The sequence below is a fragment of the Lynx rufus genome, unplaced genomic scaffold, assembly GCF_022079265.1.
Source record: "Lynx rufus isolate CCGP_SWC_20201006 ecotype Redwood Valley unplaced genomic scaffold, mLynRuf1.p SCAF_11, whole genome shotgun sequence".
Classification (NCBI taxonomy): Eukaryota; Metazoa; Chordata; class Mammalia; order Carnivora; family Felidae; genus Lynx; species Lynx rufus.
Genome location: NW_025814825.1, coordinates 15,350,700 through 15,365,507, shown reverse-complemented (window position 1 = coordinate 15,365,507; position 14,808 = coordinate 15,350,700). Strand labels below are relative to the sequence as shown.

The following is a 14,808-nucleotide window of genomic DNA, read 5'->3' as shown; positions in this document are numbered from 1 at the left end:
AAACATCATTAGCAAACTAGAATTATGGGTTGATAGTAAAAATTAAAAAGAGGAAGAAAGTAAGAGAAAGGAACAGAATTCAGAAAAAGTGGTATACGTTAAGAGTGGTAGAAAAATCACCCAGTGCTTCACCTACCACTTTGTACCTGTTGAATAGGAACCTCTTTCTAGTCTTTCTTCAGAACTATGAACGATAGAAGTATTTTTTAAGGTTTCACAGTGAACCATGAAAGCATTTTTAAGGCTTTTTAAAAAATGTAACTCATGGGGCACTGGGTATCTCAGTCAGTTAAGCCTCCGACTTTGGCTCAGATCACGATGTCATGGTTTGTGAGTTTGAGCTACGCATTGGGCTCTGTGCTGACAGTGTGGAGCCTGCTTGTGATTCTCTCTCCTTCCCTCTGTCTCTGCCTTTCCCTCCACTTTCTTTCTATCATAAAATAAAAATAAATAAAAAAATAAATGTAATTCATGATGAAAGCAAACTGAAAAGTTCAGATCTTTCTAAATTGTAAATTTAAATGTCTGCCAGAGCTAGTAGCTATGATGGTAAAATATAAATTAATATTCAATATCAGTTTTTTCTTTATTTTATATTCCTTTGTAGTCAAAGATGACACTCCTGAGTTAGAAAAGACCATCTCTCAGGGTGCCTGGGTGGCTTGGTTAAGCGTCCAACTTTGGCTCAGGTCATGATCTCATGTTTTGTGAGTTCGAGCCCCACGTGGGACTCTGTTGCTGACAGCTCAGAGCCTGGAACCTGCCTCGGATTCTGTATCTCCCTCTCTCTCTGCTCACACTCTGTCTCTGTCTCTGTCTCTCTCTCTCTCTCTCTCTCTCTCAAAAATAAATAAACATTAAAAAAATTAAAAGAAAAGACCACCTCTCACTTCTTGTGCCTTCTGTTGTTCAGCTAATATTAACAGAACTCATAACCTTTAAATGTTCTGCCAGTTGATTTGAAATAGACCTGAAACATTTGCTTAAAATGAATTACTCCCATTTTACTCAGGATTTTTGCCTATTGCAACTGATTTTCTTTTGTCCACGGCTGTTCTGAATAATGTCATGTAAATGCATCCTTAACACTTTTCTTCCACCTTATCTGCTTTCAGTTTGCTTCCTATAGTCTGGAGTTCCTTAAGAATCCATTTTCAGGGTGTCTGAGTGGCTCAGTCGGTTGAGCGTCCAGCTCGGCTCTGGTCATGATCTCATGGTTCGTGGGTTCAAGCCCCACATCGGGCTCTGTGCTAACAGTTCAGAGCCTGGAGCCTGCTTCAGATTCTGTCTCCCTGGTCTCTCTCTGCCCTTCCCCTACTTGTGCTGTCTCTCAAAAATAAACTTAAAAAAAAAATTTTTTTTTTTTAAGGAATCCATTCTCTGCATCTGTTCATGTATAGATTTTTGATTTACCACATTCCAGGACCTCCCTGCAAGTTGTTCTGTTCCCCAGTTTGATGATCACAGAGGCAGGTAAGTGACATATAGCTGGGGCCAGATGTAAGCAGAAGGTTAGGTCTTGCAGTCATATAGGACCATTGTCCTAATAACTTACGATAGACTCTGGAGCTTGGTAAATGAAAAGGAGCTAGGAATGTATAATTAAATCTCTTGGGTCAGTATTCATTATAGGAAGGAATGAGAAGATGTTTGAATTGATTCTTTTATATTTTCTGTTCCTAGAAGTAGAATGCATTTTTAGTAATATTTTGATTTTGCTTATTTTATTCCTCTTCTTATTCACTCTTTTGAAATAAATGGAGTGTGCCCGATGTGACATTCACTCAGAAAGTGCCTTGCTTTCCTTTCAGAGAAAGTGAATTTTACAAATTAATTTTGTTTCCCCTACAATTGATTTTCTTCTATACCATTAAAAGACCATTTCTATTCTTCTTTCTTGGGTATTACATTTGTACTTAATATACAAATTAATTATATTAATCATTGTGTTTGAGCAGTGTTGTTAGGCTAAAAGGGACTTTGGGCTTGGGGTAACTCTTCCTGGGTCTGGATTAACATCCAGAACTCCAGGAGTTCCCACTGCTCTGAGCTGGTGCCTCCCTTTCCAACCAACTAATGACTTCTGAACTAATCTTAGGTGTTTTTTGTTTGTTATTGTTTGTTTGTTTTTCTGCCACTGTGGACTAAGAGCATAAATGCTGCCTTAGTAAGAGAGGTTAAAGAAGCAATAGGTTTCATCTTTCCTTAGCCTGACTGGCCTTTGGTGAGTTTGGGTGTGTTGACAGCATAAATACTGAGCCATCTTGGCAGACAAGGAAGGTCAGAAAGAGAGAAGTCCATGGGCAGGGGGCCAGGTCCCTCCTTGCCTCGTTAGGGAGAATTCAGCGTTGTCTGTCTGGTTGGCAGGGTATACCTAATCACAGAGACGCAGCATTTCAGCAGTTTGCAAAGGAAAGTGATACGAAGGGACAGCTGCAAGTCAGCCACAGCTTAGATCTGAGGAGATCAAGCATTCGCTTCACTTGGAAGAAAGAGAGAAGGAAGGAAGCCTAGGGCTTAGCAGGGTAAGTTCCTTTCCCTTCAAATCATCTGCTTGCTTAGTTTATAGTTGAGTAAAACATTTATCACCCCAAGGAGTGTTAGCACTGATTAAGCATCTGAATGTGCTTAATAATAGTGTTCCTAATGGATTCCTCCTTTTCGCTTTCTCTTTCCTAACTCCTTTTGAGGATCCCCAATGACTAGCATCACTCTCCCCTTTCTCTGCCTCCCCAAAGATGTTTTCTGTTTGCTGGTGAATTAGAGAAAATTACATAGGTCTTCCTGGTCTGGAGATAGCGAGAAGATACTGTGGTAGGTGAAACTTGAGGCTTTTGGTGGTGAGGGAGAAGGATGGGAGACCTGGTCTCGGAATAGGCTAATATTTAGCAAATTTGGAGATGAAGGATAATAGTTTTTCTAGACCGTCCAGTTCATGTCTCCTTTTTAGTCCTTGGTGTTGGTGTTTTCTCTTTTATATACGGAGAATAAATTAGAGCCCAAGCCACTGGGGGCAACTAGAAAAAAGGTGATTCCTTGCTAGGTGACATAGACTCTGATCTCTAGAAAATTCTGAAAGCTCATTATATGTAATTCTTTCCAACTTCTCCCTTGTCCTCTATGTTTTTTGCCTTTGTTTCTCTCAGTCCCATCCCTCCCCTCAAACTTGGAGGATCCTGGGACTCTGTGCAGAAAAGTTAGAGCCAAGGAAGCTGGGTCTGGGCCTGGGGTACACAAACTCAGACATGAGCTTCACGTAGATGCAAATGCAAGGACCTGGCTTCTCATTCCCACCTTCTTACCTTCCTGCCAGAAATTTAGTTAGTTTGTATCATGAGCCCATTCTAGACATAGAGGAAACTCTCAGGGATTTCATCGCCCCACTCCTCCTCAAACTGTGATTCCTTCACTTCCCAGTGAGTTCAGTCAACTTCTAGAGAGCCAAGAGTTAGTCTTCCTTTCAAGAAGGATCTCTTTGGAAAGGCAGATAAGTGAGGCAATACATTTCTTGTCTTAATTGGCTTCCATTGCAGAAGGCTTTTAGTTGAACATCAGGAATATATATTTATTAATCCTGGGATTTAAGACCCTTGACTTATATCAGAACAAAGATAATTTTTCTCCATACCTGTAAAGAAAAGATGAATCCATTCTTTCAAGGTTCAAGAAGGTGTTTTCTTGCCTGAGGAGGCTGGGTAGGTAGAGCAGATGAATGCTTCTAAAGTTGCAATGATTCTGGAAATGTGATGAGAATGTGTGGTGATTAAAAGTGGAGGGAAGATTCAGGTCACTTGTTGGAAATGGGGTACTCAGGTGTGAAGGCATCCTTTAGTAAAGGGACCCTTAAATCTTAAAATAATCTACCACCTTCAGGTCTAATTTCTTCTGTATTAGTGAGAATGTAGAATGCAGATGAGCTTAGCTATCTCTGTTCTTTGGACTCTGAAAACATCCATTTATCTGTGGTATGAGGGGAGAGATTACACAAGTGGAATGAAAGGAGGGGAAAGAAAGTACAAAAGAAAATACAAATTAGTTCCCTCATTAACTGAGGACAGCAGTTTGCAAAAAGCCGTGTCATAAGATAATAGCTTTTCTTTTTTTTAAGTTTCAATTTTAATTCCAGTTAGTTACAATGTTATGTTAGTTTCAGGTGTACAGATAATAGATTTTAGTGGATGATTCTGGGAGGTTTTTGTTTGTTCTGCCACCTACACTTCATCTGAATGATGATTCTAGAGTTTTTTTCCTAACAAATCTGGTCCAGAAGGAGTAAATGTCAGACTATTTTTGTAACAAAACATGATCCCTGATTTGAACTTTAAAAGTTACCTTATTCATAGTAAAACCAACCACTGTCAGCCTTTTTATCCTCTGCCATTTCCCTGTCCCTGGAGGCAGTTAATTGGAAAGTTAGTATTTAGATTCTCAATCTCTACAGGTACCTTTCTTTTTTATTTTTTAATTGAGATGAAATTCACAACATAAATTAATCCTTTTAAAGTGAGCAATTAAATGGCATGTCCTACATTCACATGGTTGTGCAACCACCACCTCTATCTGGTTCCAAAACATTTTCATCATCCCAAAAGAAAACCTCATAACCAGGGGTGCCTGGTGGCTCAGTTGGGTAAGTGTCTGACTCTTGATTTTGGCTCAGGTCGTGATCTTACAGTTCCATGGGTTTGAACTCCAAGTTGGGCTCTGCACTGAGAGAGCCTGCTTGGGATTCTCTCTCTCCCTCTCTCTGTCCCTCCCCTACTTGAGTGCATGCTCTCTTATGCTCTCTTACGCTCTCTCTCTTTTTCAAAATAAATAAACTTAAAAAAAAAAAAAAAAGGAAACCCCATAACCATTTAGCAGTTACTCCCCATTCCTCTTCCACCCAGTCCCTGGCAACCAGGAGTTGATTTCTGTCTGTGGGTTTACCTTTCCTCGATATTTCATATAAATGAAATCCTATAACGTGACCTTTTGACTTCTTTCAGTTAGCATAATGCTTTTGAGATTCATCCACATTGTAGCATATTATCAGTACTTCATTTCTTTTTATGGTGTCATATCTAAGAAATTGCCAAATCCATATTATGACCTTTTCCCTTTGTGTTCTTCTAAGACTTTATAGTTTTAGTTCTTAATGTTTATGTTGTTATACTTATAGTCAAACTCAAATCATTCTATTTCATTAATTTCTAGAGTGTTCCCATCTACATTTCTATGCTCATGCTCTTCTCTGTGCTAAGAATTCCTTTTTTTATCTCCTGTATTCAAAGAATTACCATCGGTCTATTTTGACTGCTACCTGCTTTATAAAGTCTTCCTACAGCTAACCAACTAAAGAGACTCTTCTGATTTCCCACTAGTGCTTTAGTTTCACTTACAGTATTTATATACTGCCTTATGTTATGATTTACATTTGATCCCTCTACAGGACATCTAGATGTTGAGTATATTTTTCATATTTGTTTCCATTATTTTATGAGTGATTATATATGTTTAGCAATAAATATTTGTTGAGTGAATGCATGTTTTTATTTTTCCCAATATAGTTCCTTTTGTTTACTCAACAATTGTAGAAGGAATGGGAGAAGACAAGCCAAGAAAGGAGAATATCACAGAGTTCCTGCTAGGTAGTGGGTGGGTGCAGGATCAGTTCTACTTCAAAATTCGCCTCTTTAGGAAAGTTTCTTCATAATTTTTTATAACTTGCTTTGACTATATAACTCTTAGCATAGTGATGCTGATTTTGTGTTGCGTTTAATTTCTTCCTCTGGGTCTGTTGCTTACAACTGTGATGATAGGTTTTCTAAAATGAATGTTTTATTTCCCCAACTAAGTGAAATTGACTAATTCTCCAATTAGCTGGTAGTTTTGGACAACCAAAACTTTTGTTTGCTTTTTTCTCTCTTTTGATTTTTTTTCTCTCTTTTTGAAATCAAGAGTCAGACACTTACCCGACTGAGCCACCAGGCACCTCTGGTTATGAGGTTTTCTTTTGGGATGATGAAAATGTTTTGGAACTAGATAGAGGTGGTGGTTGCACAACCATGTGAATGTAGGACATGCCATATTATTGCTCACTTTAAAAGGATTTTTTATTTTTTAAAAGGATTATATGAATAATATATAAATATATTCTAACTATTCAAGAGTCAAATATCACAGATAGGTCTAAAATTCCTTTTGATTAACCCAGTTCCTGTCCCATTACTTCTTTCCGTCCTCAGTGTTAATCACTGTTACTGGTTTTACATGAGACCTGGCAGACCTTTTCCTGTGCATTTCCTTACATATGTATTTAAATTTTATATAGAACTTAATATGTAACACATATATGTATAGTTATGTTCATATATAATTATTTCCCTGCTGTTTTTTTATAATCGCCTATGGTGATCAATAATCAGTAGATACCAAATAAGTCTTACGGATACCTAGGTCTGAGAGACTAGAATGAGAAGTGAAAGGTCAAACATATGAAAACACATCATATGTGACCAACTTGCAAAGTTTCATTCCATATCTGTTCTGTGTATAGTCCCCAGGTATCAGTGGACAGCCATGGCTCCAAGATCTCGGAAGCGAAGGCACAAGAAACCCTCTTCATCAGTGGCTCCCATGGTTGTGACCCCATCCACAGTTGTGACCCCTGTGCCTCTGACCCTCTCAAAACCTGACCCTAGCATTGATGCACTTGGCTTCTTCTCCTTGGAAAATAATGTTCCTGGCCTATCTCAGCTAATCCTTCAAAAGCTAAGCATGAAAAGCTATGAAGAATACAAGTGAGTGACTCACTCTATGGAAGAATAATATCTCTAGTAGAACTGATTTTAGAAGGCAAAGAGGGAATATAGCTTGGAGAATATGGGGCATTTACAATGAGGGAGTCTCTCATCCTGACTTCTGTAAGTTTTATTACTATAGAAGAAATATAATTTGCTTATGTGAGAAATAGTGGGAGCAGATGGAAATATATTGGAGGCAAGGTATAGGTCATGAAAGATTTTGGAGATAACTCTTTTTCCTATTGCCACTTATTCACCGTGCCATTTCTGCAGGTTGGTGCTAGATGGGGGTGCTTCTGTATCAGGCTTTGGATTTCGATGCCCTCAAGAAATGTTCCAGAAGATGGAGGACACATTCCGATTCTGTGCTCACTGTAGAGCTCTCCCTAGTGGTCTTTCAGACTCCAAGGTCTTACGGCAGTGCAAAAGGTGACTAGTTGGGGACTAAATGGGGAGTCATCCAGAAATGATCCTATTCTAAGACTTCCTTGCAGGAGGAAAGGTCTAAGAGTTTTCAAAGTAACTTAAGGCCCACTCATTTTGTGTGATCCAGGCCACAGAAAGATTAGAAAAGGATTGGGCTTCTTCTTATTTTGGGTATTATGGGGAGGTCAGACAGATTATGGTACAATAGTCCCCCCCCCCCCCCCCACCTGCAGTTTGCTTTCTGTGGTTTCACTTATCCATGGTCAACCACGGTCTGGGAGCAGATGATCCTCCTCTGACTATTGTCAAAAAGTCATTAGTAGTGTAATGCTGTGTTGCAGTGCTTATGTCATTCATCTCACTTCATCTCATCATGTAGGCATTTTATCATCTCACATTATCACAAGAAGAAGGGTGAGTACAATACAGTAAGATCTTTTGAGAGAGAGACCACTTTCGTATAACATTATAGTATATTATAATTGTCTTATTGTTAATCTCTTACTGTGCCTAATTTATAAGTTTTATCATAGATACATATGTATGTATGTATATATGTATAGGAGGAAACAGTATATACAGGGTTTAGGTCATCCGTGAGTTCGGTATCCATTGGGGATCTTGGAACATATTCCCTTTGGATAAGGGGGGACGACTGTATAATCTTCTTTACCTCCCTCCTCTTGAGTACGCAAGGTATAAGATCATTATCTCTTCTGGGGAGTTGAGCCATATCTGTGATAATAGGGCAGCTGCAAACTCCTGTTATTTATTTTTTCTGTAAGTGATGTAAAAAGTGAGTTGTTCCAGATATAGACTGAGGTGTCACTCTAACCCAAGAGAATAATTACATTCCTAGTCTCTCATGCCTCCCCTCCCAAATATAATCTCCAAATTTAGTGCATCAGTTGTCACTCCTCTCCTTACCTTCCTTATCCAGTGATCTTTCTTCCTAGGTGCAGGAATATCAGTTCCCTTCCCCTGACATACCTTTGAGGTATAGGAACATCTGTTTCTGGGGCTCATTCTTTCAGGTGCAGAAATGTCTATTACTGTGGTCCAGAGTGCCAGAGGTCAGACTGGCCAGCACACAGGAAGGTTTGTCAAGAGCTGCGTCTTGTAGCTGTGGACCGTCTCATGGAATGGCTCCTAGTCACAGGTGAAGTGATAGTGTTGGAGAACTCTGATATAGTGGTCATAATTGGTTGTACTTGGAGAGGGAGATGAAAGCATGTTGTTAGAAGGAAAAAATGAGAAACTGAGTGGGGCACTCCTGGTCACAAGTTGGGAGAGTACACTTGGAAAGAATATTGAAGCCAGGAAAGGATTATGTCATTCTTATTTCTTCTTTCCTACAGGTGCTTTTGTCCTACCTTCAGGGCCTTGGCCATGCCTGGCTGAAGCTGTACAGGGCTGGGATACCTGGTTTTCTATGCGGCATTTACAGCTAGATGCTACACTGGATGCTGTGCTAGGTAGTCATGCCATGACCACCCTGTGGGCCAGCGTAGGACGGCCAAGGCCAGACCCAGATGTCTTGCAGGGCTCTTTGAAGCGGCTGCTGACAGATGCCCTCTCACGACCCTTGACACTGGGCCTTGGGCTTCGGGCCTTGGGGATAAATGTTGGGAAGATTGGGGGAAGCACAGTGCATGTGGTTGGTGCTTCCCACGTGGAGACATTCCTCACTCGCCCTGAGGACTATGATGAGCTTGGCTACATGTTTCCTGGACACCTTGGCCTCCGTGTGATCATGGTGGGTATAGACGTATCTGCTGGCTTTACACAGAACCCCTCAACTCCCATCCTGGAACCTGGCACAGTTCAGCTTAGTGGCCATAGAGGCCTCTATCATGACTTCTGGGAGGAGGAGGTAGAGACTGGGCGGATAGCCCATCCAGATTTGGTGGTGACATTCCATCCAGGTAAGAATCATTTAGAGGAGTACTGGGTGGCTTTTCTGGGAATTTTCTATCCTGACTCTTGTATCGTCTATATTTGGAATCCCATTCATTTGGTCAGCTTAAACACAATATGATGACAACTTTGGTTGATCATTAGCCATTTGTGCTATGCCCGGGTTCAGAGTTTTCCACTGAAGAACCTGGGGTAGATGATGATGGTAAATGAGCATTGGAGGTGAGCAAGGTGAGGAGAAAGGTGAACACAATTAAAAAAAAAAAAAGTATCTTGCTTAGGCCCTACTTCAGCCTTTCCCCTCTCTATATCCATTTCTATTTTTGTTGTTTTTTCCATAGGTTTCCATGCTTCCCCAGACTTAATGGAGGCTTGGCTGCCCACCCTCTTGCTACTTCGTGATTATGAGATCCCTACATTGATCACTGTTTACAGGTTTCAACTTCCTCCTATTTTTGATATATCCCTGACTCACTCAACACCTCTCTTTAAATTTTTAATGTTTATTATTCATTTTTGACAGAGAGAGACAGAGCGCGAGGGGGGGGAGGGGCAGAGAGAGAGGGAGACACAGAGTCCGAAGCAGGCTCCAGGCTCTGAGCTCTGAGCTGTCAGCACAGAGCCTGATGTGGGGCTTGAATTCATGAACCGTGAGATCATGACCTGAGCGAAAGTCAGATGCTTAACCGACTGAGCCACCCAGGCACCCCTCAACACCTCCCTTTATATAGATGAGCTCATTTCTCTCCCCTTTGCTCATCTTCTATCTTCTGGTGAGGATTTTCTTCCTTTCCACACTTGGCTTTCTAATCCCCTTAGAACCAAGTCCTATGCTAGTTAATCAGGTGATTAGTGAGACATTTGGTAGGAAGGGATATCCCCTCGCCTAAACCATCCTTAGGTAATTTTGGGGATTAATGAGTACAGAAGCATCAAGTTCTGAGAAATTTCTCTCCTATGTTTCTCATAATTAGCACAGCATTTTATTATTATTATTTTTTTTATCTGTCTCCCATAGCCATCAGGAATTGGCAGCCTCATTACAGATTCTGGTGGACTTGGATACAAACATCACCGCCTATGGAGCTAACCCTTTTGCATCCCTCAAACCTGAACAGGTCTATTCCAACCCCAACAAGCAGCCAGTATACTGCAATGCCTATTATATCATCTTTCTTGGAAGTTCCTGCCAGTTGGATAGGAGGCAACTGGAAGAAAAAGTAGATGGTGGAGTTTAAATAGCTGACCCAGATTCTGACTGGATTTCTAGAAAATGGGGAGGTTGTAATGAAATTACTCTGCTGATGTCAGGTTGTTGCCGACTTTGAAATCCACTATGTCCTAAACCTCATTCACTTGTCCAGGTAAAGATTCTCAGCTGAATGGGAGTTCTGTGTGATGTGATTCATTTCTAAGAGGTTAGCCATAAATAGCTTCTAGAGACAGGATTCTAGATTTAATACATGGCAAGAGGCCCTGGTATGTCTTTCCAGCCTAGAATTCCTAATAGTTCCCTTTGTGAGAAAGTTTTACCTTGAATCAGATGGTGTAAAGGAGAAGAATGACACCTCATTCTTTTGGAAAAGACTTTTTTGTTACCCAGAAATCTTGGCTAAAAAATGGAGAGGTGTTAACAACTTGAAGTGGTACACGAATGGGCAAGTCAGAGAAGCGGTTGGGAACGTGGGAGAAGTTGTAAGGATTGGTATGTTGTTTGATTTCCTGGCTTTCTCTAGATAAATATCTTATTTTCTTCTTTTCTATTGGGCTCTTCTCACCCTAGAGTAGCTTTTTGCTTGGTGTTATATTTAAATATCCCAGGGTATCTCAGGCTTTAGTTGAATGTACTGGAGTTATTTGTTATTACCTAGTCTATACCATAATAAACTCAGTTTGGGGCTTCTTGTTGTATCCTTTTTCCTATTCACTGGCAAGTATTACTTGTCTACTCACAATACCTCAAGACTTGAGGTTTCTCTTTTGCCAAAAGAGTTGTTAACACCAGCTCTCTGGGCCTGCTACTCTGCCACTTCCCATCTCATGCCATCCTTCTCTTATCACATTCTCAAGATGAGGATTTTCCTTAAATAGTCATTCCTACGACCTTGCCATGACCTCAGCCTCCCACCCCCAGCCCTAACACATGCATATACATTCTTATTGCCCACTCTGCGAGGGGTAATATTAGAATTCACATATTCATTCAAAGTATGAAGTTAGTACCTACCGTGTGAAAGGTACTGCATTACAGCTTTGGAGAGTTACAAAGGTGAATGAGAGATGGACCTTATTTTTAACCTAGGAAGGGAAGTAATACATATACATAGATAATCTCTATTATAAGATGTGATACGGAATAAGAACCATGAGAGAGGCCTGTACTCCTAAGGTAATAGAGTGAAAAGAGAGATCACTAAGTGAATAGTGAAGCTCTTGTGAAGTAGAATTTTATTAAACAAATGGAGGGCAGGTCATTTCAGATGGAAGGAATAAGAGTTAAGCAGAAAAGAATAGGAGATATTTTAGGGTACATTGGGGGATTAGTATAAATTTAGTCTGGAAGGTATATTGAGACCAGATTATAGAAGGAGCATTGCTTACTGGTCAGTTTTAGATTTACATAGATCTGAGTATGAATCCTGGAGCAACTACCAAATATGTTTGTGTCTGTGGGAAAGCTAAACTTCTCTAAGTTTCCTTAATTTCCTCATCTGTAAAATTGGGATGATGCCTAGTATTAAGTTACATTAAGAGTTAAATGAAAATGTTTACAAAATTGGAAGACTCACACATTCCAATTGCAAAATTCTACAAAGCAGTAGTAATCAAGACAGTGTAGTACTGGCCTAGGATAGATATATGGATCAATGAAATAGAATTGAGAAGCAAGAAATTCTTAACATTTATGATCAATTGATTTTTGACAAGAGTGACAAAATAATCCAATGGGAAAAGAACAGACTTTTTAACAGACAGTGCTGGAACAACTGGATTCCACATGCAGAAGAATGAAGTTGGACGCCCCCTCCACACACACACAACATAAAAAAATTAACTCAAATTGTATCGAAGATGTAAATCACTAAAACTGTACAATTCTTAGAAAAAAACATAGGGGTAAATCTTAATGAAGTTGGATTGGGCAATGGTTTCTTAAATATGACACCAAACGTATAACCGACCAAAATAAAAATAGATAAATTGGACTTTATTAAAATTAAAAACTAGTGAAAAAGGCACCACCAAAAAAGTGTAAAGAATGGGAGAAAATATTCATAAATCATATATCTGATAATGGACTAATATCCAGAATATATATAAAGAAATGTTACAACTCAATAAAAGAACAAATAACCCAATTAAAAAATGGGCAGGGGCACCTAGGTGGCTCAGTGGGTTAAGTGTCTGACTTTGGCTCAGGTCATGATCTCACGGTTCATGAGTTTGAGCCCTGCTTTGGGCTCTCTGCTATCAGCGTGGAGCCTGCTTTGGGTCCTCAGTCTCCCTCTCTTTCTGCCCCTCCCCTGCCTTTCTCTCTCTCTCTCTCTCTCTCTCTCTCTCTCTCTCTCTCTCTCCCCCTCCCTCAAAAATTAAAAAAAAAAATGGACAAATGATCCAAATAAATATTTCTCCAAAGAATATGTACAAATGATCTGTAAACACATGAAAATATGCTTAACATCTTTAGTTATCAGGAAATACAAGTCAAAACCATAATGAAATGGCACTTCATCCACTAGAATGGCAGTAATAAAAAAGAAAAATAACAAGTATTGTGATGTAGAGAAATTGTAACCCTTATACACTTATGGTGGGGATACAAAATGCTGCAGCTATTTTGGAAAACAGTCTGGCAGTAACTCCCCAAGAAGTTAAATTTTGAGTTACCATTTGATCCTGTAATTCTGCTCCTTGGTATGTACCCATGAGAAATGAAACCATGTATACAAACTGCCATAGCAGCATTATTCATAATAGCCAAAAGATAAAAATCCAAATGTCCATCAATTTATGAATGGGTAAATAAAATGTGTGTCCATGTAATGAAATGTTTGGGCTTAGAAAGGAATGAAGTACTTATTCATGCTACAATGTAGATGAACCTTGAAAACATGTTCATTGATGTTCATGTTAAGTGAAAGTCACAAAGACCATATGGTATATGAGTGCATTTATAAGAAATGTCTAGAGTAGTCAAATCTATGAAGACAAAGTAGATTAGTGGCAGCATACAGATGAGCAGGATGAGGGTATTGGGGTAATGGCTAAAAGGTATGGATTTTATTTTGCGGGTGATATAAATGTTCTAAAATTGATTGTGGTGATGGTACAGCTCTGCGAATATATTAGAAACCATTGAATTGGACACTTTACATGAGTGAATTATATCTTCATAAAGCTGTTACCAAAAGCATTTTTTTAATCTTAGAGAATATAAAAAATTTGTTAAGTGCTTAACACAATGCCCTAGCACATGGTTCATACTTAATAAATGGTAGCCATTGTTGAATCCATACCACTTTAATTTTACACAGTAACAAACAGATTGAGTTAGCAATACTGTATGAGTACTGATTTGACAAGGAAAAACCAGTTGGATACATCATGAGAGGAGATAATGCAGGTGCCAGCTGAGGTGATAGTAGGCATGGAAAGGAAGAGGTAATTTCTAACAAGTAAATAGGACATTTTATAGATAAAGCATGAAAGTAAAATCTATAGGGTTTGGTTACTGATGGTGATGGATGAAGTGTGTTATATCTATCAGAATCACCTCAGGAGACAGAAACCACACAGTAATAAATGAGACAAAAATTTCCAACTTACTAGCTGGTGGTGATAGTGCATAAAAGTCTAAATGCCTAGCTTCATACTAAATGCTGAGAAATCTAAAATGGCTTCTGCCCTTAGAGTGTTTACAGTTTAATAGAAGACTGACATAAACAAGAGCAATATAATAGAGTTGTATTTTCTAACTCAGCAAATGAAATGAAAAAAAATTGCATTTTTAAAAATGTATTTACTTTGAGAAAGTGAGCAAGCAAGTGTGCATGCTAGCGGGGGAGGGACAGAGAGCAAGGGAGAGAGAGAAAGAATTCTCGGGGCGCCTGGGTGGCGCAGTCGGTTAAGCGTCCGACTTCAGCCAGGTCACGATCTCACGGTCCGTGAGTTCGAGCCCCGCGTCAGGCTCTGGGCTGATGGCTCAGAGCCTGGAGCCTGTTTCCGATTCTGTGTCTCCCTCTCTCTCTGCCCCTCCCCCGTTCATGCTCTGTCTCTCTCTGTCCCAAAAATAAATAAACGTTGAAAAAAAAAATTAAAAAAAATAAAAAATAAATAAAAAAAAAAAGAATTCTAAGCAGACTCCATGCTGGTCAGAGTGAGCCTGGCACGGTGCTTGATTGCATGAAGGGTGAGATCATGACCTGAGCTGAAATCAAGAGTTGGACGCTCAACCAACTGAGCCTCCCAGGAGCCTCCCAAATTTGCATTTTTAAAACTGTATTGAGAATCCCTTAGAATAGCACTACATTGGATTCTGCCACATCCTCATCTCAGCAGGTCTATCAGAGCCATTTTTTCCTCTAGTATTGGACATTAATCTCTGCTTATTTGATCACCAGGTCAAATGTTGGCTTGGGTTTGGAGAGCCCTGTTGTAGTCAAATATTTATTGAACATTT

The 14,808-nt window shown here is 39.6% G+C and overlaps 1 protein-coding gene across 3 annotated transcripts in view; it reads left to right on the top strand.

Moving 5' to 3' along the window:
* The window catches only part of LOC124506907 (annexin A7), a 50,959-nt gene that overhangs the window by 1,585 nt on the left and 34,566 nt on the right, over window positions 1-14,808 (top strand). The window contains exons 2-8 of one of the 3 annotated variants that reach the window (XR_006960892.1): window positions 1,424-1,473; window positions 6,539-6,782; window positions 7,059-7,214; window positions 8,246-8,370; window positions 8,570-9,136; window positions 9,470-9,563; window positions 10,147-10,492. Coding sequence is in view for 1 of the 3 variants with exons in the window: in XM_047072953.1 (XP_046928909.1) it covers window positions 1,458-1,473; window positions 6,539-6,782; window positions 7,059-7,214; window positions 8,246-8,370; window positions 8,570-9,136; window positions 9,470-9,563 (1,202 nt within the window). In the remaining 2 variants the exon portion in view is untranslated. Of the gene's footprint in view, window positions 1-1,410; window positions 1,474-6,538; window positions 6,783-7,058; window positions 7,215-8,245; window positions 8,371-8,569; window positions 9,137-9,469; window positions 9,564-10,146; window positions 10,493-14,808 lie in introns of those variants that run through there. The other 2 variants (XM_047072953.1, XM_047072956.1) reach the window with 2 other exon arrangements.